Below are 26,949 nucleotides of genomic sequence, written 5' to 3'. Positions count from 1 at the left end.
AGGCACCTCCTCCATAATGGAGGTGCCCGAGCAATGTTGTAGCACAGTTCATCACTCTGCTTCAGCCCTCAGGTCCCGTTTCCAGTTACCTGCCAGGTACCTGCCAGTTTCCTGCCAGTTTCCTGTCTGATACCTGCCTGTCTCGTGTCAACCTGCTACTATTCCTGCGGTCCGACAGTCTGCCTACCAGCCCTGTCAGTCTGTCTATGGATCCGTCTGCCCGCTCACCTGGGAGCGCACATCTGCTACTTGCCTGCTAGCCTACCTGGAGGCTCCGCCGTCACGTGCTGTGACCACCAGCCTGTCCAGAGACTCTTGTCCGCTCACCTGGGAGCGCTCACCTTCTACCTGTCTGCTAGCCTACCTGGAGGCTCCGCCGTCATGTGCTGTGACCACCTGCCTGTCCAGAGACTCTTGCCCGCTCACCTGGGAGCGCTCACCTTCTACCTGTTTGCTAGCCTACCTGGAGGCTCCGCCGTCACGTGCTGTGACCACCTGCCTGTCCAGAGACTCTTGCCCGCTCACCTGGGAGCGTCCACCTGCTACCAGCCTGCTTGCCTACCTGGAGGCTCTGCCGTCACTTGCCGTGACCACCCGCCTGTCAAGAGACTGTCCCAGTCACTTGCCGTGACCACCTGCCCGTTTACTCAGAGACTGTCCCGGTCACTTGCCGTGACCACCTGCCCATTTACCCAGAGACTGTCCCGGTCACTTGCCGTGACCACCTGCCCGTTTTCCCAGAGACTGTCCCGGTCACTTGCCGTGACCACCTGCCCGTTTTCCCAGAGACTGTCCCTGTCACTTGCTGTGACTACCTGCCCGTCTTCCCTGGGCGCCACCCATTTCCTTACAAGGGCCGCCCCCTTGTATAGTTGCTCAGAGGTTCCGCCTCCCAGACCCGTTACACTCCTCATATCTACTCAACCCTCCTCCTCCAAAATCAACTTCTCCACCATTACAGAGGAAAAAGTTTCCTTTTTACTCTCCAAATCACACCTCACCACCTGTGAACTTGACCCAATCCCGTCTCACCTCATCCCTAACCTTACCAGTTTTCATCCCAACCCTAACTCACTTCTTCAACCTGTCACTAACAACCGGTGTCTTCCCCTTATGTTTCAAACATGCCTCAATCACATCCTTCCTCAAAAATCCCTACCTCAACCCATCCTCTCTGACTAGCTATCTCCCAATATCACTTCTCCCCTATGTGTCAAAACTACTGGAACAACACGTAAACCTTGTACTATCCTCCCACCTCTCTTCATGCTCCCTCTTTGACTGCTTACAATCTGGCTTCTGACCTCATCACTCCACTGAAACTGCCCTGACTAAAGTTACCAATGAGCTACTAACCACCAAATCCAAGCGACACTACTCCGTCCTCCTACTCCTGGACCTATCATCTGCCTTCGACACAGTGGACCATTCCCTCTTACTACAGACTCTCTCATCTCTTAGCATGACGGACTTGGCCATATCTTGGATCTCTTCATACCTAACAGACCGGCCATTCAGCGTCTCCCACTCACACACCACCTCCTCATCTTGCTCCCTGTCAGTCGGTGTCCCTCAAGGCTCAGTTCTAGGACCCTTGCTCTTCTCCATCTACACCTTTGGCCTGGGAAAGCTCATAAAGTCTCATGGCTTTCAGTATCACCTCTATGCTGATGACACACAGATCTACCTCTCTGGACCAGATATCAACTCCTTACTAACCAGAATCCCACAATGTCTGTCCGCTATTTCATCCTTCTTCTCTGCTAGGTTTCTAAAACTTAACATGGATAAAACTGAATTCATCATCTTTCCCCCACCTCACTCAACCCCCCTATCTGACCTATCCATCAAAGTTAATGGCTTCCCACACTCCCGAGTCCCACAAGCTCGCTGTCTTGGGGTAACCCTTTACTCTGATCTCTCCTTCAAACCTCATATCCAAACCCTCTCCACTTCATGCCGACTCCAACTCAAAAATATCTCCTGGATTCACTCATTCCTCAGCAAAGACTCTGCAAAAACACTAGTGTATGCCCTCATCATCTCCCGTCTCGAATACTGCAACCTCCTGCTCTGTGGCCTCCCTTCTCACACCCTCGCGCCCCTCCAATCTATCCTAAACTCTGCTGCCTGACTAATCCACCTGTCCCCCCGCTATTGCCCAGCCTCTCCCCTCTGTCAATCCCTTCACTGGCTCCCCATTGCCAGAGGCTCAAGTTCAAGACCCTAACCCTTGCATACAAAGCCATCCACGACCTAGTCTCCCGATACTTACCTACACGCAACCTACATTCTTCACAAGATCTCCTTCTATGCTCCCCTCTTATATCCTGTTCCCACAATCACATACAAAATTTCTCCCGCGCATCTTCCCTACTCTGGAACTCTTTACCCCAACACATCAGACTCTCGCCTACCGTGGAAACCTTCAAAAGGAACCTGAAGATATACCTCTTCCGACAAGCCTACAACCTGTAGTAACCACTATTCCACCACACTGCTGCACGACCAGCTCTACCCCCACACACTGTATCCTCCTCCATCCCTTCTAGATTGTGAGCCCTCGCGGGTAGGGTCCTCTCTCCTCCTGTACCAGTCACTGACTTGTATTGTTCAAGATTACTGTAAGTGTTTTTGCTATGTATACCCCCTTTTCACATGTAAAGCGTCATTGAATAAATGACGCTATAATAATAATAATAATAAATAATAACAATAACAGGCAGCAAACAAGTGACTGAGGTTAGGAAATCAAACTATTCAAAAACCATAGGAAACAGTAGCAAAGACATTGTAGAAGACAATCTTAACAAAACAAACACCCTCAATGGATATCAAATGATCCCTTCTAGATATACATATAAAGGAAAGAGCGCAATGAAAGATTCTCAAAATTTATTTATCAAAATATCACAAAAAACAAACAGGGAACCGTGAACAGACAAATAAAATGGCAGAATAAATATTGGGGCCACAACGCCACACCACACCAAAGGAACTAAATATGTCAAAATACCACGTAACAGTATTATAGCACCTCACACCTCAATATTTATTCTGCCATTTTATTTGTCTGTCCACGGTTCCCTATGTTTCTTTTTTGTGATATTTTGATAAATAAATTTTGAGATTGTAGAAGACTATGCAGGTAGCCAATTCTGAAGTGGCTATTTGCATATTTAAATTCTCAGAGGGCCATTGCATGGCTTTTATGTCTCCTCACGCCAGTTTGGCACTCTCCGCAAGGAGAAACATTCCCCCTTAGACTCACAGCGCAGAGGACTAGAAACTCAAAAGACCTTATTAGTCGGCCCATAGAGATGATGAAAGGACCCTAAAATCCTGACACACTTGAGCTTTGGCTAGACATAGATCAATTTGGAACTTCATTCTCATTGATCCTTTTAGAGGTCAGGACTTAGTATCTGCACATGACCCCACAAGTATTGCATTGTGATGCAGGAGGTTAGCAGCAACAAGGAACAAAGTACCCAGAGATGTGAGCTACCGCACCACTACAGAGATAATCTGACAATGTGCTGATCTGGTGAAATATATATTTTACCTTGAAGAACAGTGTGGCAAGCGTGGCCTGTGGACTCCCCTTGGGCACTCATGTTTAATGCTATCCAAGTGTTAAATAATATATATATGACTAGGTATTTTATTTTCATTAATAACTAATAAGCTGCTCAGCACAACCTTTTCACATTGAATGTGACAACAGAGGAAGAAAAAATTTTTGCGTAATAATCAAAGCCAAAATGTATCTTCTATAACTGTCAAAACTGCAGCTTGATATAAAGTATATAATACACATAAATCTCTCAGTAAATTTAGAGCAATTCTATCTACAATTTACCTGTATGAAGATCTGTACCTGGTTGGGTAGTCAGGCCAGAAAGCGAATCCTGTAACTGATACGTTGATGATGATGAGGTGCCATCCACCGTGTTATTTGGGGTCATGTAGGCTGAATATGTTGATGCTGAGTAATACTGTGCATATTGGTTTTGGCCGAAAGCTGTGTAAGAGGGATAATCCTAGAACAGTAGGAACAATTTATTAAGTGAAGTAGTAAAATGATTATTTGAGATCTGGTAGGAGGAAGGATTAATTAGCACTTAACACTAGGTTGAAGCCGATATCCTGTTACTTCAGGTACATTTAACATTGAATTAGCACATAACCAAAGAAAATCGCTTACAAAATGCTTGGTCTTAAAATCTTAGTCACATTCAGAGCTGTGCTGAAGCCTATCATTACAGAGCATTCCTGAAAGCCTTTTCCACAGGTGGCTATGAGGTATTCTAAAAAGGCATACTCTTAGCCTTTTCATCCATCTCATACATACATTTTTCCCCTGATGAATATCTCGTATAATATTTACTAACTGGAGGTCTGCCTGTTGAAAGCAAATCGCTCACATCGGAAATGTCATGTCAATGAATGAACTAAATTGCTAAACTATTTTAGCAAATAAAACATAATATTTTCATCTGTAAGTGTTAATAAAAGTGACACCAGAAGAAGGTTAGAAGCATAATACATTCACAGGTATATTTAGGAAACAAGAGGTTATCCAGCGGAGGGTCACCCTCAGATCCAGAGAATGGCAGATAGTTATTTGGAGATGGCATCTGTCACTTTAACCTTAAAACCATATATCAAGTTATTTTCTTCCATGACTTCCATTCCAAACATATTTTCTTTGGTAATTTTTCCAAATAATAAAAGGAAGTCAACATATCTTCATTCCATGTATGCTTTTAATATTACAGAGATATGCTGAACATAGGATTTGTTGCTTTCAGACTCTCTTTTACGTACTGTACAATGATTGATGATTTGTGGTACAAATCCCAAAATTAAAATGCAGAAGTGAAATCACTGCAATGAAACCTACACACATACTGTTTATGGATCAGCCAGCCATTACTGGATAATGGTGGATTTACAAGACTCTCTTCATAACATGTTTCAACTCTTTGTTTGGCATATGTTGCACTAAAATTCAGGTGACATGCTCCGAATGTATTAAAATTGTCATACTGATCCAACATATACCAAAAAAGTACATTTAACATACAGCGAGGAGATATGCATTAATGTATTAAAATATGTTATTCAACAAAGGTACCTATATAGTACAACTACAGAAGGCTGAAATTATGATCTGAACAGACTGTTTATACGATTTATGCAAGAAAAGTTACTATTAAAGGTGATCATGATTAGCAAATCACTTTAGCAGTTTGACTTCATGAGAAAAAAAGAGATAATATTATTGGAGAGTTTATTTTAAAGGAGTTCTCTAAGAATGTGATAAAATACCTCCATCACATAATTCAAACTGCAGTCCATCCTTGTCACAAGTCAAGATGGGTTGCAGTCTGTAGAAACACAGCTTGAGACCTGTGTCTTAACTAACAGAAGAGCAGTATTATAAACACACATACCTCAGTGAACTGTCAGAACAGGGCTGTGACATGAGAAGAAATAAATCTTGCTGACTTACTGCTCAAAGAGGACAGGGGATGGAGAAAAATCTTTTGTGCTCAATCAGGAAGGAGAAGATTAATTTCATCTCATGTCACAGTCCTCCTCACTGAGTGAGGTATGTGTGATACCACTCTCCTGTCAGTTGAGACACACGTTAGTGACCATGTTTCTTCAAACTGCAATCTGTCTTGACACATGACTAGAAGAGGCTGCAGCTTGAATTATGTAGAGGAGGCCACTTTATCACATTCTTGAAAACCCCTGATGAGAAGGTGTTCAATAGGTATTATAAGTATTGTGTTCATTTTACACTTGAATATAGTTTTTCTTACCTGCTGAGGATTACTAAAGTTTGTTGAGTTGGTTACTGAGTTATTTGCATAAATACTTGATGATGGGGTAAAACTTGAACCTGTAAAAAAAGTTCAATATGACTATTTATTGTTGAATAAAATAATTATTTGATTTATTTTAGGTAAAAGATAAACAAAAAAATCTATCTTGAACTTCAAAAGGATATCAAATCTGTACAACTTCTTTAAAAAAAAGCAAATCTGAGCACCTGCTGTCATGCTCAGTCAATGGTCACATCTCTTTGTGACCATTTATTATATGCATAGGTCAACTGTCAACTCCAAATACTTCTACTATTGTTATTATTATTATTAATAATTATTATAGCGCCATTTATTCCATGGTGCTTTATATGTGAAAAAGGGGTATACATACATGAACAATTACAATGATATTTAACAAAACGTGACGGCGACTTGTATAGGAGGAGCTATGTACTATGAAAAACTGTGCATACTGCATTAGGCTGTTTCTTTGCTATTCCTGGAAAACACATGACAATTAATGATACCATTCTCCATGCAGTGGAATGTGTAATTTATGTGAAATAGCCTTACATATTTTTAAATAATCAACAAAGGATGGGTGCAATACAGAGCCGTAGGCGAATAATATCCAGAAATTGCAATATATGTGAAATACAAATACTTATTCAAATGTTAAAATAATATTTAATAATAATTTATGAAAATAGCCATATAAAACAGGAAGGTAAACCATCTAAGGTTATCTAAACCATAGATATTTATTTATGATCTATCATATTTGAAAGCATGATCTATCATATTTTAAAACATCAATTCTATGGTACAGCAGGGGGCTCTTGTAAATAAACTAGCTAGCTTAGTATAATATGCAATTAACATAGTAACAAACATCATTGTTCACAGACCCAAGAGAAGAAAACAATCAGGGATATACAAATTCTGGTCTGTCCTTCTTGACCAACCAAAGAAACACACCGAAGTTCTAAAGTCAACACACACACAATAGTGTATTTCTCTTGGCTTAACAAATCTAACCATCTGGTTGATTAAGATTATAAGCTGTTTCATCACAATGATCTATCATATTTTAAAGCATCAATTCTATACCTGGCATTTGGTATGAATAAGGTGTTTGGCCTGGTTGAGGTGTAGAAAATCCGGGACTGTAACTGAGGCAACCACTCTGCAATGGAGATTGTGTTTGTGGGAGACCACCTTCTGTCTTGATACCAGGAAGCATTACTCCTAGATCTGCACCAGATAAATACAAATATTTCTTGATAGCAGTTACGTAATGGATGAAGAGCGCTCAAAAATGACCACAAACAGTGTAGTGCAAGAAAAAAAAAACATACCGTATGTTGGTAAACTGTAAGGCTGTCCAGTTTGTGAGTACGCTGTGTAAACTGTAGGTTGCTGCATTCCCGAGTACTGGGTCTGACCTGCATAGGCTGACATAGTCTGAGCTGCAGGTGTTGAGAGAATATGTGGATAGGGTCTAATGTCAAAATAAAAAACAAAACAAAATTAATTTAGCTTTACTATGTAGCAAATATGATATTTATTAATTTGTTTTCCTTATCGTAATTCTATACTATTTCATTATAGAAGGCTGCTTTATCTCCCATTGTTCAAAATAGCAAATTTAATTGAATAGATGAAATAATAGTACAGTATAAATATTCAAGCATAGAAATTATGCAGGAAAAAACAAACAAACAATCATAGATTCAATGGGTCTTTTAAGTAGACTGTCTGGGCTTTATCAACAATATAAGATCTGACCAACAGGAATGGTGTACCACTATAAAGACAAACAACCGTATGAGTGTTGATAAGTTGACACTTGGGTTAACAGTTTGACAATGCACATGTGGTGGCCAAATGAAACATAAACCAAATTCAAAATCTCAATAAAACAAAAGTCAATTAGATCGGGATAAAAAAAAGTATACAGCATTATTTATAGCAAAAATAATACACAATGAAAAAGTTACAAAGTGTAAAACGTGGACTACACACTGAAATGGAGTCAAATATCAGGAGAGGACACACAACTAAATGCGACATAACATGCTATGTAATACACATTATTCATTGTGTGCTATTTGTTTATCGTTAATTACATTATTCATGATTGCCACTTATCATTGTTTCATGTTTTTATGCATGGTGTATGTTCTCTGGCTGTTTGACTCTTTTTCAGCATCTAACCCATGTTTTAAACTTTTTAACTTTTTAAACATATACCCTTTGTGCTAGAAAGTACCATATATATTTTTATATAACAATCTGATGATTGCCCTTTTTTGTGATACTTTTCTCGTTACATATTTTTTTCACTTTTCTCCGATACATTTTTATATTGGTATAACCAACTTCTTCAGTGGAATATAGAGCAGTAGGGTCCTCCCCAAAAAAATGCTCTGTAATGCTTTGTATCCCTTTGATGAAGTTAGTTGTACCACTAACAGAAACACGTCTGGGATGAATAAAAATAAAGATGTAACAGAACCTAGGGTGCTACTAAAGCATAAAATGGTAAAAAAAGAAAGACCATTCAAGTACCGTTGGTCATATTGCCACTACTTGCTGATTACTGTTGGATTTACCTACGAATCCACCCATGAATCATAATTTTTTGAGACATCTGATTGATTCAGTGAATAGGTGCTTTAATTGTCTATTTTTTACTCCTTTGTGCTTTGGTTACTGTTGGCATTACACAAGGCACAAGGCAGGGTAAGAGCCATTACCTAATGTTTTGTGATTATCTTTGAAGTAGGATAGTTTTATTACACATTCAGTAAAAGTGAAGTCTTAAGGCTTAATTTTGCTTTGATTCTTGATTTAGATTGATAACCAAGATACTTGTATAATTAGTTCCTGTTTTTTGTTCCTTGAATTACTATATATTTTATTATCAACATTTATTAATAATAAAATGGATATAGGGATCTTTTAGAATTGGGCAAAATATGGGATGAATAATATGATATAAAATAAAAGACAAGAAGATCGAGCACTAAGGCCATCATGTAGTGTTATGTGAGGTACTGTACACGTGTGGTAAGCAGCATGTCAACTTTGCATTCAGGAAAACAGCGACCAATGAAGAGGACCATAGCAGCAGTCCCGAATAACAAGAATTTTTACCGGTTAATACTTAGTCTATTAATATTTTATCCCATCTCCCCACCTTGGGCAATTTTTGTCCAATCCTGCAAAACCCCTTATACGACCAGAGCCTTACAGGTCTCCTTCCTGTTAGATTCACTTCTAGAAATGGCAACAAAATCTGTATCAAAATCAAAATGTATTATTCCAGCATTAAAGGTCTAGCTAAAAAAAGTGGCAAATGTGCAATGTAAGTGTGTTCCAGAAAAGGAAAGCTCTGTATTACCGCAACCAAATCAACATGACATGTATGAAAGCCCAAAGACAAAAATGTCTATATGCCAGTGTATCACACCTTCATACGTCTGAGAGGTTTTATTGAACAGTAACATGCTTGTGGGCATTATGCCTAAAACCAATAAACCCACTGTTATTTTGACTGCTGCAAATACACACAATCCTATATTCAGCACTCTACTGAAGGGAATGTGCACTAATTCTTAGAAGAGAATAGTGGTTTGTCCATTTACATACCCAATCACTACGAACCCAGGCTGGTTTATAAAAATAGATTTGCAGGGCTGTCAGCATTTGATTAGTATTGTAATCAGCTATTAAAGGAGTATTCTCAAGTTACTAAATTGATTTAATAAGTAAGACAGAATAGTTTGCAATTTGCTTTGTATTTCTGCTTTCATTTTAGTGCAATAAAAGCTTTTATTCTTCATAATGTACAGCTGGTTTTCATGGGAATTAAAAAACAGTGCTTGTCCAGACCCTGGCCGAGTGTGCGCAGTAATTACATGCCAAGAGAGGGATTAACTCTTAACATACTAGTCAGCTCTCTCCAGGGCATTATTTATATACAGTGGTTAGCTCCTCACCTCCCTCCCTTCTCTCTCAGCTCTTGGCAAGCTGTTTTTTATCAATGCTGTAGAATCACAATCTGAGAAGTTATAAGAAGAACTTCATACATACAAAGAAAAGAAAGTACTGGAGGTTCCAATAAAATAATTTGTTTTACTCAAAGTTCATTAATATATCATCATGGCAAGACTGGAAAACAAGATGTTGACACTTTATGATCTTATCTTCCAGCCTTTGTCATAACATAATGGAGGAAAAGACAGGCACCACTGCTCTGAAGGAGTGCGTGTTCGAGGAAAGGATCACAGTCATGAATCAACGTAGACCTGCAAATCTTAGCACTGAAAAGGATGAAGAATAAAAATTCTATAAGTGAATTTTATTGATCTGGCAAGTGATAGATCAGGTCCAATGTTTCGACGTTGCCTCATCCACGTACCCTATCCCGACTCTTCTAATAGATGTCCTTGATAAAGATTGGTGTCGGTTTAAACGTTGGACCTTATTTATGACTTGCTGGATCAATAAAATTCACTTATTAGAGCAAGAATTTCTATTCTTCATCCTTTTCGGTGCTGAGGTTTTCATGTCTCCATACACCACATACTTAACATACTTTGCCTACCTTAGCCAATGGGCTATTCTGTGCTATATGCAGTGGTGGTAGAACTGAACATGTTACCTAACATCTTTTTTATGCTAATGAGAATGTATTTTGGTTGCACACAACATACATGGTTGCCAAAACAAGCTTCACAGCTAATGATGAAAACAGTCCTGCAATTTATTCATGTTAACGGAGCACATCCCACAAATTCATCAATAATTAAATTTTGTAACATAATGCTGAGGTGCTGTAACACTGCATCATTATACTGTCAGATAAACGAGGGCTTAAAAGAAAGAACGCTCTACCACATATTACTTATTTCTCAACACATTTAAGACTAGAAAGCCTCAATGTAGATCGACATAGTCCTTGTGGCTCTGTACTATAGAGCCGTAGCCACTTCTGCTACCACCTTGGCGTAGGTTCAGTGTGCACCTATAAAAGTCTATGAGTGTCTTATTATGGCTTCGTACAGCTAACTACGCATGTATAAAAATTAAAGGTAACATAAGATTGCATAAATACAAGTTACATGAGGGAAAACATATTTTTTTGAATTTATGTTAAATTTTAAAAGAATAAAACAAACATCATTATTACTAGCGTACCACTGTTAATAACAGGGTGAACACGGTCCAGGCAGTTTTACAGTTTATGGTTAGGGATGACATGGTCGCATTACGGAGCATGAAATTCTTTGCAGCTGTTTAACTTTACCGCAATCTTCTCATGCTGGGTTTTAATAGTACATATAGATTTTCAGAGATGAAGCATAACTTTTCATGTCAGGATACATGGGACTTTAACTATTTACATACTGATAAAAATGAAAAAAAATGGAGCAGTTCAAAAGAATTAAACATGCATATATAAATGGTCCCCGCTGCTTAACGCAACTGTATACAGTTTGTCCCATAAGTTAAAGAACTTGTCACTTACTTAGAGGGATAAAGCTGAGGCGAGTACTGGTGTGCTGATCTTGGACTGTAGCCACTGCTTGTTATTACTGTAAAACATAAAATACGCTTACAAAACTTAGTACCATAAATAACCTGAATTCACGCTCTAACAGCTTTAGCATAGATCATAAATGCTGACAAAATGAGTTATTTTTGTGTAAAATAGGACTACAAAGTGTGGAAGTATTCGGTACGGAACTAAATCGACATGTTGGCAACAGAAATTATTTGGGGGCCTTCTCTGCCGGAGAACCTTAAAGTCCTAAGCACTAAAAATAAGTCCACCACATATATGTAATACCTCACTGTCCACATGTATTTGATAGAAAAGTATACCGATATATAAAATGTACTGATCTGACGGCTAATTTAAAGGATTCGCCTAAAAGTCATCATCACAGTCTGTTCAGCTGGTTAGTACCTTACATTACAAGCATCCATTTCTCATCCATATATGAATACTAACGGTGTAGCATGCGAGGCTGGTACTGGGGCTCAGCATCATCGACTTGCTGCAGTTCATCTTCTCGACATGGCATCCTAAATCTTTATCTTATGTGGACTAACTCCAAACTTAGTGCAGACGTTTTTTCCTTTCGCTCAACCATCTGTTTCTATCAAGACAGATGCATGCCAAATATACATTCAGCATGATGGTGAACCCATCCCATCATAGAAAATCCATAGAGAAAACATACAGGGTAATGCTAGGCCGAGTGCTCAGGTTTCTCTTTCAAAATGATTAATGGAAGACACTTTTGGTATAGCAAACATGTATTAAATCCAATTACAATCATCTGGGCTTCAAGGGAAAATAAATCTTAATTATCGGCGAAAATGCAAATAAACTAAGGACAGATTGTTAGCAGCACCTAATGTGTGGAGTATGGAACATTCACTTTTATGTCTTCCTATAGGGGGAAAGCCTAAAATGCTACACAAAAAAAATCTGCTGTCTATCTTCTATGTGTGAACATGCAACTTGTACTACTACTTTTATTTTTGGGGTGGTTTTGTAGCACTTTTTCAGACAGATTCCCCTTAAAAACCTCCATAGTTTTTGATTGATTCAAAAAACTCCGTCACACATGGCGTAAGGGAATGTGCACACTGAGTTTATTTTAACCCTAGAACGCATACCTGGGGCCTCGCAGGCTCGCCCTGTTAATTGTTTTCTATTTTCTGCAAGATTACTTTAGTTTGAATTTTGAAACTCTAGGTATTCCTCAAGTATATAGTTGTTTGTCATTTTTTTTGAGTTATTCCATGTTATTTGTACACGGGCCTAAAAGGCCCCAGGTATGTGAAAGTGTAGTGTAGCACCCTGAGGATTCGGCTGCTGCAGGGGTATTACACCTCAAGCCAGAGGTGTGGTATTCCACTCCCGGGTAAGGATGGAGTGTGGAACTGAGCTCAGTAGGCTGCATGCACTACATACATCCCACTTCCGGGGGACAGACCAATGGTACTCCCACTAGAGAAATGTGCAGGTATGACAGTGTCTGTCCCTGGCAGGAGTGGGAGGGGGGTGGAACATCCCAGTAGTGTAGGGGCAGATAGGGGGAGCAGTCTGGGTAGTGCTAGGAGCTCATTGGGTGCTGGTCACCTGAGCTCACACATAGAGGGAGTATATAAGGTGGGAACCATCTTAGAACAGGGTCTTTTGTAGAGGTCAGTCAGTCAGTCAGTCTGTCAGTCTGTCAGAGTTGAGTCAGAGGAAGAGAGCAGAGGAGAAGAGCAGCTCCAAGGCCCAGAGAGAGAGAGGAGAAAGAAGGACCCAGAGGGGGAGAAGAGAGAACTCCAAGAACCCAAGATTAGATCAGCGGGTGAAGAGTTGGCACAAGGGTACCGGATCCCAAGCTGGTGGAGGGCACTAATCCTCAGCCAGAGACCGGAGGTCGTGGGCAGGATCTGCCACGACCACCCACTAAATCCACCCGGAAGGCAGACCAGGAATAGGGTCAGGGAACCCAGAGACAAGGGTTTACCAACAAGAGGCCCGAGGGAGCCGGACTTAGGTGGATCCCTGGTGGGGAAGGCCAGAGAGAAGGAACGTCAGAAAGGGAGCTCAGGATCACGCTCCAGAATTACTTGGGAGTTGGCCGAGTCCAGGACCTGGTGGACGCAGTACGGCTCGGGCGGTCGCTCAAGGCCGGAGTGACCAGAACAACAGCAGTAAGTAAAGACCCTGAACTGCACAGCCCGACTCTGAGTCTCATTACCATCCTCACTGCACCTCCACAACCACCATCCTCTACACCTGACCCCCTGAGGCTATACCCCTCCCGTTGGGGGTTATACTACCTGAGCTGCACACACACCACCAGCCTCAGCGGACCCTGCTGCAGCGGCGGCCGTAGTGACCGCAAATCAACGGGTGGCGTAGTCGACATAAAAGAACATCTAGTAACATCTAAAAGGACTGCCACACACTGAGCTTGACACCCTGGGCACGGACCGGGTCACCGCCAGTCGGAGACTACAACCCCCATCCGATCCGGCTCCGGGTATCCCCCAAACAACACTGGCCCAGGGGGCGCGTCAACTTTGGCGTAGTCGGCAGGATTACGTGCCCGCAACAACCGGGTACTGCGTGCCTGAAGAAAAGTTCACCGTTACCTTAAAAAGAAGTCTCCCGCCGGTTCCGGAGGGTCCCCGCCAACGGACCCCATCACAGGTCGTTTCCCGCCGGTTGTCCGCCATTTGCAGCTTTTTCCCGCCATCCATGGAGTTTCCCGCCACTGGGAGACGATTCCCGCCATTTCCAAAGATTTCCCGCCTTGGAAGAGCGGACGCCATTATGGGCGTGCCAGAGGGTGGCAAAAGGCCACCTCCCATCGTGGGCCAGGTCGAAGAATGGCGCCAAAAGCGGAAACCGCGCCCACCAACAGAGACTGTGATGCTGGAAGTGTCCATCAGCGTAAGAGAACTGCCCCTGGAACTGACAATCACAAAGTTGCCCCGGGACCACCCTCAATGTGGGCGGAGACAGAACAAGAGAGCAAAGATGGGTGTCGCCTGGAGCAGTCTGGAGAGAGCGCACCCGGAGACAAGAAGTCTGGAGGAGAGTCCAGAGAGAGCCCACCCGGAGATGGAGGGAGAGTCAGGCAGCACCGACCCAGTGGTCAGGAGCCTGCTACAAGCCACAACCCCACTAGGCCTAGTGGAGGTCCTGGCACAGCTCCCCCGAGACCGGGAGTGTGCACAGACTGCGCTGGAGGGCCTCGCACGGAGGATGGCCCGGGTGCAGCGAGAGACGTTGGCGGAGTGGAGCCGAGAGATGGCCCAGCGGACCGAAACCCGTCAGCGGAGCACGCCACCCGAGACGAGGAGACAGACCGCCTCTGAGGATGGTGCAGGAGGACTCAAGGCCGGAGACGGCGCCGAGAAGGGAGCTGAACGAATGGAGGCAGGTAAAGGGGACGTCTCTACTCCGAGCCGGGAAACCGCGTGCCTGCCCCAGCTCCCCGTCGCAGAGCCCGAAATTCCCCCTGCCGTGCCCGTCGCTGCATCGTCACCGCCGCAGACTAGGCCTCAACCAGAAACCGCGACCGCGACCCCTGTGACGTCACGCGCTTCGACCCTGAGCACGGCAAAGCAGGAAATACCATCGGCCTGGTCGCAAGGCCTAGTACACCCGGGCGCCGCCATTCCAACAGCGCCCCCTACCTCCGCGGAGCGACCAGCCTGGTCGCAGGGCCGAGTAACCACGGGCGCCGCCGTTCTTACGGTGCCCTTTTCCTTTAGCGTGCCCCAAGCCTGGTCGCAAGGCCTGGTCAACCAGGGCGCCGCTACCATCACAGCGCCCATAACACCCAAAGTACCGCACCTGGGTGAGGACCTGTTCGCCCAGCATACGTGCCCGGATGGGCAGCCCTTCCTATGGCCCCAGGAGTACTACCAACTGGAACTCCAAAGGGCGAGGCCCCTGTGTGAGCCCCTGATTCCGGCTCCGAAGCCCGTCAGGAGGACCCAGCCCCCGCTAGAGGAGGCACAATTTGAGTGGGACCCCACCGGAGGAGACCTCATGGGGTTCACTCAGGAGACTCGGGCGGCCGCAGCGGAGCGTGCAGAGTGCTGCCGCCAGCAGCTCGAGGTCTTCGAGAAGGAGCGGAGAGAGAGGCGGGTCCGGGAACAGCAGATGCAGATAAGAAGCGCGGAGCAGAAGAGCCGGACCAGGAGGAATCCCCGTGCAGCTCATGGTCCCCCTTCCACCGGGACTGTGATAAAATTCAACATGCAGCATGGGTGGGGCTTCATTAGAGACCATCATACCCCCGGCGACGTCTTTGTGACCCGCAGAGACGTAGAAAGCCATCTGCCGGAGGGACACAGAGGTCGTGACCTGTATGTAGGGGATGAGGTCACCTTCACCCGGCACAAACGTGCCAAAGGACCCTACGCCCTCCATGTGCATCGCCTGACGGAAGAGGAGCTGCGGTGTGAGGAGGAGCAAGAGGACCCGGACGGGTCTGAAACTGAAACCAACCAACAAGAAAGAGCAGGAGGACGCCGTCGTTGAAGTACGGTAGAGAGAGACTGTATAAAGTTGCCCGTCGGGGTACCAAGAACTGTTGCTGATTTAAATATGTCCCCGTTGGGACAAGAGTGAACTGTTAACCCGTGTGTCCCTATTCCCATTACCTGGCCGAGGACTGAGAGCGGCCATACCTCCCCTTGTATATAGTTGCGCTTCCTAAGGCGCCCCCTACCGGTTTTATAGGAAGCCATTTTCTTTAACAGACTGTCGCGCTTTTCCCGGTCACAAGTTGCACCGTGGCCGGAGGAGCAAGAGTGTTTACAAGACTGTTATTTATGAAAAGTTTTATATGGAAAAGTTTATGCTGATATATATATGATGTTTTATATGTTTATATGTTGATGTTTATAAAAAATAATTGTATGTTTTGGATGTTTTTATCTTTGACAGCCCGAGGACGTGCTGTGATTTACCAGGGGGGAATGTAGCACCCTGAGGATTCGGCTGCTGCAGGGGTATTACACCTCAAGCCAGAGGTGTGGTATTCCACTCCCGGGTAAGGATGGAGTGTGGAACTGAGCTCAGTAGGCTGCATGCACTACATACATCCCACTTCCGGGGGACAGACCAATGGTACTCCCACTAGAGAAATGTGCAGGTACGACAGTGTCTGTCCCTGGCTGGAGTGGGAGGGGGGTGGAACATCCCAGTAGTGTAGGGGCAGATAGGGGGAGCAGTCTGGGTAGTGCTAGGAGCTCATTGGGTGCTGGTCACCTGAGCTCACACATAGAGGGAGTATATAAGGTGGGAACCATCTTAGAACAGGGTCTTTTGTAGAGGTCAGTCAGTCAGTCAGTCTGTCAGTCTGTCAGAGTTGAGTCAGAGGAAGAGAGCAGAGGAGAAGAGCAGCTCCAAGGCCCAGAGAGAGAGAGGAGAAAGAAGGACCCAGAGGGGGAGAAGAGAGAACTCCAAGAACCCAAGATTAGATCAGCGGGTGAAGAGTTGGCACAAGGGTACCGGATCCCAAGCTGGTGGAGGGCACTAATCCTCAGCCAGAGACCGGAGGTCGTGGGCAGGATCTGCCACGACCACCCACTAAATCCACCCGGAAGGCAGACCAGGAATAGGGTCAGGGAACCCAGAGACAAGGGTTTACCAACAAGAGGCCCGAGGGAGCCGGACTTAAGTGGATCCCTGGTGGGGAAGGCCAGAGAGAAGGAACGTCAGAAAGGGAGCTCAGGATCACGCTCCAGAATTACTTGGGAGTTGGCCGAGTCCAGGACCTGGTGGACGCAGCACGGCTCGGGCGGTCGCTTAAGGCCGGAGTGACCAGAACAACAGCAGTAAGTAAAGACCCTGAACTGCACAGCCCGACTCTGAGTCTCATTTCCATCCTCACTGCACCTCCACAACCACCATCCTCTACACCTGACCCCCTGAGGCTATACCCCTCCCGTTGGGGGTTATACTACCTGAGCTGCACACACACCACCAGCCTCAGCGGACCCTGCTGCAGCGGCGGCCGTAGTGACCGCAAATCAACGGGTGGCGTAGTCGACATAAAAGAACATCTAGTAACATCTAAAAGGACTGCCACACACTGAGCTTGACACCCTGGGCACGGACCGGGTCACCGCCACTCGGAGACTACAACCCCCATCCGATCCGGCTCCGGGTATCCCCCAAACAACACTGGCCCAGGGGGCGCGTCAGTAGATTTTTATGGTCATGCGTTCTAGGGTTAAGTAATCAAAAATGAATAGATTTCACTTCAGGAATTTTCTTTGAGGATTTTTTTTGTTTCCTGAAGCAGTTCTGAAGATTTTTTCAAGCATTTTTGCAGATTTTTTCTCTGGAATCATTTTTTTAGTTTTTTTTATTGGACAGTACCTAGTTTGAAACGTTTACCATAAGTAAGTGCTTCAAAGAAGTGACATGCACTTTGTTTTTTTCCACCAGGCGTTATTGTAAACCTCAAGCGGAATAAAAACACTTAAAAAGAGTGAACGAGACCAGCAAAGTAGTTTTATAATACAAATGAATAAGAGGAATTATTTAAGCATCTTTCTAGTGATTTTTAGCCATTTTTCAGAGGAGATGATCTCCCAAAAAAATTCTCAAAAAACGCAGAGTGCTCATAGCCTTAAGGGTATTTTTACACAGCTCCTTTTTCCCAGCTGTCAAAAACAAGTTTTTCAATTGGAAACCTCTTAAAGAAATATTGCTTTTTTTGTCCCAAAGCATTTTTGATAACATCTTGTTAACATTTCCTGATGTGTTTTTCTTACGTTTCCTTAGTGTATTCTGTAAAATTTTTAAGCATTTTTTAAAGGTTTTTCTAGTGTTTAGTAAGCATTTTTGGGGCGATTTCGTTTTTTTATGGCATAAATTAAGCTAGCATTTTTTTAGGTTTAAAAATTTATGAAATACTCAAAAATATGCCCAGGCATATCCTGGACATTTTTTAGCCTTGCCATTAACTTCTGTTAAAAACCATGGAGCATCTTCATAACACAAAATGTATGAAGAATGATGCACTTACATCTTTTAACTGCTTGGCATTTCTGGAAACTTAAAGTCAGTTTATATAAGAAATCAATTGGAAATGTCTTTCAAGCTTTTGGGTGGGGAACGGCCCAAATATCTCCAAAAAAAAAACAGTGTGAACATACCATAAGGCTAAGTTTCCATGATTAATATTTGATGAATTTTTGATGTTGCTGATTCTCTGCAGCATTTCTGCACCAATTAGCTAAATTAGGCTACTTGGATTTTTTTGTTGCATTTCAGAGTGCGTTTCTTTACATACGTTTTATCGTGTTTTTTTCAGCTGCAGTTTTGATTCCATTTGCAATATCATGTTTAAAACAAAACAGTTTTTTTATATTTTCTATTACTTAGCCTTGATAAAACTTTACTGATAATAAATGAAATTTTAAACAATTTTATGGGGAAAATCCACACATAAAACTCAGTGTACCCGCACGAAAAATTTACACATTGTGGATTTCCAAGACACACTGCAGGTCAGTTTGCACTGCGTTAAAAAAAAAAAAACAGGCATGTGATTTCTATAATGAAATCCACTTAACTGGAACTGGAACACAAAGTATTTTTTGCACAACGAAAAAACACACAAAGTCAAAAACTCACCAAAGCTCATTTTGAGAACTTAACCTAAGATGCTACTTGTTTTGAACAACAAAAATATGCAGCGTAAAAAATACAGAAAATACTCATTAGGGGAACTTTGCCTGAGAATACGTTCCCACAATGAGTTTTTGGTGAGTTTTTGACACTGCATATCTTTGATCAGGCAAAATACAGCATCTTACAATTCCAGCAAAATGGATGGGATTTATAAAAATCTCACCTCCACTGTGCTTTTTTTTTTAAGCACAGTAAACTGACCTGCGATGAGTGTTTCAAATTTGCAACATGTCAATTTCTCTTGCGCTTACGCTGAGTTTTGTGTGCAAATTTTTCACATAGACTTGCATTAGATGCGTAAAATCTGCAACTAAAAAATGCATGTGTGTTTCCAGACTAAAAACACATGTAATCCGCACATGATTGCATTACTCACTAACGTTTTGACAAAGCCAAATAAAAAGCAGTATCAAAAACAAAGCAGCTTTATTTAAAGCATGATATCCCAAAAAGAGACAAAAAATGCAGCATCAAAAATGAGATAAAAGTGTCTTAGGCTAAATTCCTCTGTGACTGCGTTTTTGATGCAGTGAATATACAGTATACAGCATCAAAAACTCACCAAAGACTCATTGTGGCAACACAGCCTAAGGAGAGGCTCCCACAATGGGTATTTGGTGCATTTCTCAATGGAAGAGAATTCAAGCTGGATGAGACTAGTCAGCACATTTAGTCACATGACCGCCCATTCGCACTGGGTGTACCGCATGCTGTCACCTATCAGCAGTCTGCAGCCACATAGAGTGACTGCAGACTTTTGTCCTAAACTTGGACAACCTCTATGGCCTGTCAAATTGGGATAATGCAAGGAACATCAGGTGGTGCAAAGACATCATGTTACTGCACTGTCTACATCAGATCATATACTTAGACTGCAGTGAAGAGTAGGAGGACATTGTAAACAGGTACGTGGATGCAACAGCACAGAGGATGAGGACGCAGTGGTAACTTAACCAACAAATATTTATTTGACACAAATATAAGTGATGCATCACCTCTGTGACAGCACAAGAAACACAGGTGGCTCTGATCGGTACTGCCAGTCAGAGAGCTGCGGTTCCCATGCTGTCAGATGACAGCATGTGAGCCAGCATCTGTGAATGGTGGAAAAAAAGCTACCTCCAGTCAGGCGTCAGCTGATGAGTGTACTATACTCATCAGCGTGCGCCTGCTGTCGCTGATAGCAGCTAGAGCAGGCACAGCTGATGGGAGTATTCATCAGCTGGCGCCTGTGCTATAAATAATTAAATAATAAACAAAAATGACGTGGGATCTCTTCTATTTTTGACAATCAGCGCATGCAAAACCGACTGCTGTGGGCTGCAACCCCAGCACTGTCAGCTTCACTGGTTACCAAGAATGGAGGGATCCCCACTCCTTTTTTTTTAAATTATTGAAATAAATAATTTAAAAAAATGGCGTGAGGTCTTCCCCATTTTTGACAACCAGCTAAGCTAAAGCAGACAGCTGGGGTCTGGTATTCCCAGACTGGGAAGGGACCATGGATATTGGCCCTCCCCAGCCTAAAAAGAGCAGCCCACAGCCACCCCAGAAAAGCAAAGTTATACTTACCTTTACACCTTATTCACTGAAGTCCATTTTTCCTGTAAAAGACTTAAAATAATAAACAGCCATAATACTCACCTTTATGCCTAATCTACTGAAGCCCATGTCCCCTGTTAAAGAAGAAAAATAATAAACAACCATATTTCTCAACTGTCCGACGATAACCCATATCTGTCCCACGAAGATCCGGATGATTTGGATAGCGGTTGCATCACTGATGTGACCGCTATCCACGCCAGCCAGCTAACACTAAGACAGGAGTGTAATCGCGCTCCTGCGGTGTGTAGACCTGAGCTTCCCTGAGAAAGGTCAGTAGAGTTCATAGCTGATGAACCCCGGTGACCTCACTTACAGCACCACTCACGGTGTGAGATTTTCTCGCAGCGAGCGGTGCCATAAGTGAGGTCACTGGGGTTCATTGGCTATAAACTCCAGTGACCTTTCTCATCGGAGCTCAGCGCCACACACTGCAGGAGCGTGATTATGCCACTGTCTCAGTGTGGGTTGACTGACGTGGATAGTGATCACATCACTGATGTGATCACTATCCAAATCATTCGGATCTTTGTGGGACAGATATGGATTAACTTCACGTCGGACAGGTGAGGAAAATGGTTGTTTATCATTTTTTTTCTTTTACAGGGATCAAGGGCTTCAGTGGATTAGACGTAAAGGTGAGTATTATTTTTGTTTATTATTTTATGTCTTTTACAGTTACATGGGCTTCAGTGGATTAGATGTAAAGGTGAGTATAACTTTGCTTTTTTATTTTTATAAAAGTCTGTGTCACTATTTAAATTAAAGCATTTTATTCTGGCTCTGTGTTTTTTTTTACAATCTAACTATGGGATTAGTAATGGGGGCACCTTATGCATGCCTCTCCATTACTAAGCTCTGAGCATGATGTCAGCCACCATAAATCAGCTGACATCAACCCCCAAACCTATTACTCCACTTGCCACCGCACCCTTTTCTGGGGCGGCTGCAGGCTACTATTTTTAGGCTGGGGGGGCCAAAATCCATGACCCCTTCCAGTCTGAGAACACCAGCCACCAGCTGTCTGTTTAAGCTTGGCCGGTTGTCAAAAATGGGGGGGACCCCACACTTTTTAAAAATTATTTATTTAAATAATTTAAAAAAACTGCGTGGGGACCCCTCTATTCTTGATAACCAGTGCAGGCAAAACCGACAGCTGCGGGCTGCAACCCTTAGCCATCAGCTTTATCATGGCTGGTTATTAAAAATAGAGGAGACCCCACTTCATTTTTTTTTACATTTATTTATAGCACAGGCACCAGCTTATCAGTACTCCCATAAGCAGTGACTACTCTCGCTGTTATCAGCAACAGCAGGAGTACGCTGATGAGAGTAGTACTCTCTCATCAGCTGACTCCTATGACTGGCGGTAACCTTTATACCACCTGTCACAGCTGCTGGCTCATGCTGTCATCTTATAACATGGGAACAGCAGCTCTCTTACCGGAGGAAATTACCGTTGATCAGAGCCCGTGTTTGCTGTGCTGTCACACAGATGACAGCACGGTGCTCAGCGAATGTTCGGGCCCCCTATTCATCTGAATTGGACCCAGGTTTGGATACCGTTTTGGTACTCGAGCCTAACTTTATTTAGATGTTCGGCCAAACCCAAACATCCACAGGTTCGCCAATCACTACAAATAAGCAAAATATTGTCTTTAATATGTCTTGAGCCTATTACCTTAATCTGCGGTGAATTATTGTCACTTTTGGGCCCCTTAGTGCCAACTCTCTGTCACTCCCTAGGCAATATGAGCCGTAATACAGGCCAAAATGGAGGCCTATGATGCCACACCGTTAGGCCACAAGTCCCTTATCAATGAGTCACTTTGTAAACCAGTTACGCTGGCTGCCTTTGTTCCATGAAGCACAGCCCTGGTCCCTTGTGTACCGCACGTCTACACCAGAAGTCAAAGCTAAATGAATGTTCTTCTTCAACGGCCTGGTCATCTCTCTTTCGGTTCTGGCTCTGCCCTCTCTACTTGGATTTCTTCGCTCTGGTCTTTTGTCTCCGGTTCTGGTTACATTCTTCTTCTATTGGTTTGGGTTCCAGTCTAGTCACTCTGTTGCCTACTTAGATCTGGTCATTCAATTTTTCACTCAGGTCTGGTCACTCGTAATGATGGCTATAAATCCATCCATCCTGCTACAGGTTCAGATGCCAACTCCTTCCCTTCACTGCCCTCCTGGGCCTTTTATAATTACTAACTGCTCCACAGCTATCAACTGACCTGGTGTCTCCTCCAATCTTCTTCTCCAGGGAACATGCACTTCATTCTTCAGTTCCTGCTGATGCAATTCTCTCTACTTTCCCTTTTCCTATCATCTTTGACCAGCACATGGCGGTATTCTTTTGCAGACACTCTGTTAGACATTCACTGTATGAGTCTTCTCATTTTTACATTTCCTTACAACATCACTACTCGTTATGGGAGGGGAGCAAATTTTAGTTTATTTTTTCTCTTTTTATTGTTAGTGCACCGAAGGACTCAAATAAAGAGGCCTTTAGGAGGGAACTTTATACCTGTTTTACATCTGAGATTATGGTGGTAAGTGGCATAATGCACGGTAGCCAGATCTCTCTAATCTTTATTTCAGGCACATTTGGCTGTAGCTGCCTGTGTGGCTTAAATGTGCTACCATGGCCTGCAGTGCCTCTGGACTGGACAGTGTCTCACAACTGTGCAGGTGGGATCTTTTTTAAGCCTTGAGTATGGGCAAATGCCATTTTCTTGGAGATCATAGTGATTTTAGGTTTTCCTTTACCCTGATTATCTAATCAGATGGTGACCTTCTCTATATTGGCTACATACAATGCAATATTATATTTAATAACAAAATATTAACACTTTTAAAAACAGTGGAGAGATAGAATTTTGTCTGCTGGAACCCTTGGATATAATATCTGGCAAGTACAGAACAATTAGCAAAACCAGGGTAGTAATTATTTTTTCTTTCCTTTATTGTCATGTAATATTGTATAATATTTTTGGTGTTGATGCAAAATAGTCTCTTCTTTAAAGGGATATTCCAATCTCCAAGATCCTATTCCAATATGGAGTAGGTGTACTAATAATAATAATAATATTAGCGAATACCTCCAGTTAGAAATGTAATATAGTATTTTTGATTTCCTAGGTCACTTTCCTCATGTGCAGGCATTGCAGGACCTTAGGTATCCATGGTTGCGACCACTAGCAGCTAGCTAACTAACTGTCACTTTATCAGTGGACGTAACCATGGATACCTAAGGTCCTGCAATGCCTGCACATGAGGAAAGAGACATAGCGAATCAAAAATACTATACTACATTTCTAATTGGAGGTATTTTCTAATGTTATTATTATTACACCTATTACATATTTGGATAGGATCTTGGAGATGGGAATACCTCTTTAAATAAAAAAATCAGAATTATTGAAAGTTGATTGAGCCATATATATGAAATTATTTTAAATAAAAGATGACTATTTGGGTTTCATAATTGCTGTACTATCTAATGGTATAATATCATGTTTCTTCAATAGTTCAATGTCACCCAGCTGTTCTTTTATTTTGCTTTTATCAATTTTTTTTGTCTGTTATTAACTGCATGAAACTACTCTGTTAAAAATAAAAAAACACATCATAATTATAGTTCAAGCCAATTTTCAATGACTTAATAGTATCTATAATATTTGTAGATTAATCTATATTATCATATTGTATTTAGGTTTTTAAATACCAGCTTTCTCTTGTCCCTTTTGTCTACATTTAACAACTCACTCATAATAATCAAATTAAGATAAAATTAAAACCTTTAATATAACACTTTCCACTTGAGAATTTTTGAAAACTCTGTCCTTCAGAATAAATCTCTATTCTATGGGGTAAGATAACATTTCTAATCTCTCATAGCTTTCTCATGGCAGAAAAAATAGGCTGTGCGGCACTCTCTGTTGTAAGGGTGCATGGGTAGGATTCCACTCCGCAACATTATGTAAAAATATAAATCCGGCACTCAAAGTAAATGAAAATATGCATATTTATTAATACAGACTCATCCACTGTGTAAACATTGATGTTTCGGACAATAGCATGGCCTTCATCAGAACATCGGTGAGACTAGATTAAATGAACATGGGGATGCAGTATTTACTTTGGTAATGCTCCATGTGATAGCACAAAGGCAAGGAGAATAATTTTACACAGGCATCGAGTGGCGTTGGGGATCTGCACAACTGTGCTGGTGATATGACCTTTATATTTCTCATAGCAAAGTCATCTCCCTAGAAACCATCACTTCTTGTTCTACTGTTTGACATTATGTCCCTTCTTGGATTTTTCTCATTCTTTACCAGAATGGTAGATATAGATACTAAAGCAATCAATGCGATGCACATCTATAGACAGAGTTGTGAATATATATATTATATTCATATAGATTCAAGGGTGTATTCATTTCGCAAGTGAGTGTCACCTTGAAAATTTGTGACTTCACTTGAGGATTGAGGAACATTGAACAAAAAGACAATGGAAATTCTTCCATAACATACTCGGTATAGCATAAATTCTTTATTAAAGGAAGTGTCCAGTGAAAATAAGTTATTCCTATACACAGGACATGTACGTATTGATCAGTAGGGAGAGATGGACTGCAGGGACAAGTATCCATCGGCACATTTATACCCATTAAAATGGAGAGGTGGTAAGCATGCTTAACTGCTGCTCAATACATTTTCTACAAGGCTGGCGAGTGCTTAGCTTGGCATTTTCCCTGCAGCCCCATAGAGAATGAATGGAGAGGTCGTCCTGCCTCTTCATTTTGTAACATGGATAAAAGTGCCCCATCATGGATAAAATTTTCCCATTCTGACGATCAATGCAGGTCCGTAGGTTAGATCCCCATAGATCAATAAGATATCATCTATCACTATGTTATCACTAGAGATGAGCGGATGTGCTTAGATTAGAATTCGTCGGCTTCACCAAACTTTCCCAGAAAGTCCTAAAAAAAAAAAATCGCAATACTGCGAAGCCTCTAATTACTCGGAAAATATGCATGTAATTGGCGTTTCCTAGATGTGAATAGAACCCATTTGGTCTTTGAAATGAAAACAGAGTAATTTTAATGACCAAGTGACCTCAATCTCACTAGGAGTAAACAGATAGGAAGCGTTGGTAACCAGCAACCTATTTAACCACACATCACAGTTTTAGACTTTTTAGGCTACTTAAATGGGTCAAGTAGACTAAAAATTATCCTATCTTTAGGGTAAGGTGCTTGCCTTGCTAGTATTTATACAAATGTGGTACAAATCGAAGAAGTAATTGCTTTTTCACACAGCAAATGAAAAAATTATCCCTGTTTGGGCAGTATCAAGAGCTTTTAGGTTATATTTTTTGCTACATGAAGTAGCGATAGCTTTTTTTTTTTACAAGCCATCAAAAAATTATCTCTTTATTTATGGAGACAAAAGAGAAGAGTTGTACTGTTCTGAACATGAAGTAGTAAGGATTTCTCAACTAGGAGTGAAAAAAATATAATTTTTTTGGAATTAGCAACAGGTTGGCTATACACAAAAGGAGTAAGCAATTATAAAGGCTTTTTATCAAGCTGTCCAAAAATTAATCTTTTTTTTTAGTGAGTAGGAACACGCTAGCTGTTTTCAAAATAAAGAAGTAATGGCTTGGCAGATTAAACATCTAGTCTCTACAGTCAAATGTATTGTAGCTGTTACTGCAGCCTCAGCTACCTGTTATAGCCTTAATGCTGGCACAGCCGGGGGATTATTGGGTTGCACAAAGAAGGTAACATATCTTATCCTGTTAATAAGCCAATTTGGGCTTCCTTTCTGTCCTTCTTCCTTTCAGAAGTCAGAAAAAAAATACTCATTTTGCTTTTATAATGAGGATCTAAAGCCATGGCAATCCAATAATCATCACTTTGTTTGAAGTCATTCCACAAGCATTCCAGCATACTGCTTGCCATACTAATCCACACAACTGAGGGCCTTGGTTTTAACGCCCAGAATTTCAACATCATCATTTTCACTCTGACTGTCACCCTCTTTCCCTGCATGTGCCAAGTCTATGTCCCCTTCACAACAACCAGCTACTGCTCCTCCTCCAAATTCTGGAGCACGTAACATGGACCTTTAGGGTCCATAACAGACACATGGAAGCAATGAACAGGTGCAAGCTGCTGTTATTCCTCCATCCTAATTGGCACTCTGGTAAGTATTTTTTCCATTTTTTTATAAGGATGAAGATTTATTACAC

At 42.3% G+C, this 26,949-nt stretch overlaps 1 protein-coding gene across 10 annotated transcripts in view; it reads right to left on the bottom strand.

The window, feature by feature from the left end:
• Positions 1-26,949, bottom strand: part of EYA4 (EYA transcriptional coactivator and phosphatase 4) — a 563,063-nt gene that overhangs the window by 129,074 nt on the left and 407,040 nt on the right. For 7 of the 10 annotated variants that reach the window (XM_073671269.1, XM_073671267.1, XM_073671275.1 and 4 more), the window contains 5 exons: positions 11,377-11,443; positions 7,199-7,341; positions 6,951-7,094; positions 5,835-5,914; positions 3,863-4,043 (listed from right to left, as the gene is read on the bottom strand). In XM_073671269.1, coding sequence (XP_073527370.1) covers positions 3,863-4,043; positions 5,835-5,914; positions 6,951-7,094; positions 7,199-7,341; positions 11,377-11,443 — 615 coding nt within the window. The remainder of the gene's footprint in view (positions 1-3,862; positions 4,044-5,834; positions 5,915-6,950; positions 7,095-7,198; positions 7,342-11,376; positions 11,444-26,949) is intronic. The other 3 variants (XM_073671270.1, XM_073671274.1, XM_073671277.1) reach the window with 1 other exon arrangement.

The sequence above is a fragment of the Phyllobates terribilis genome, unplaced genomic scaffold (assembly GCF_046119375.1).
Source record: "Phyllobates terribilis strain yellow unplaced genomic scaffold, ASM4611937v1 Scaffold_3__8_contigs__length_932513732, whole genome shotgun sequence".
In the NCBI taxonomy this organism is placed as follows: domain Eukaryota; kingdom Metazoa; phylum Chordata; class Amphibia; order Anura; family Dendrobatidae; genus Phyllobates; species Phyllobates terribilis.
Note: the sequence above shows the minus strand (reverse complement) of the source record. Positions and strands in the feature narration are given on the sequence as shown.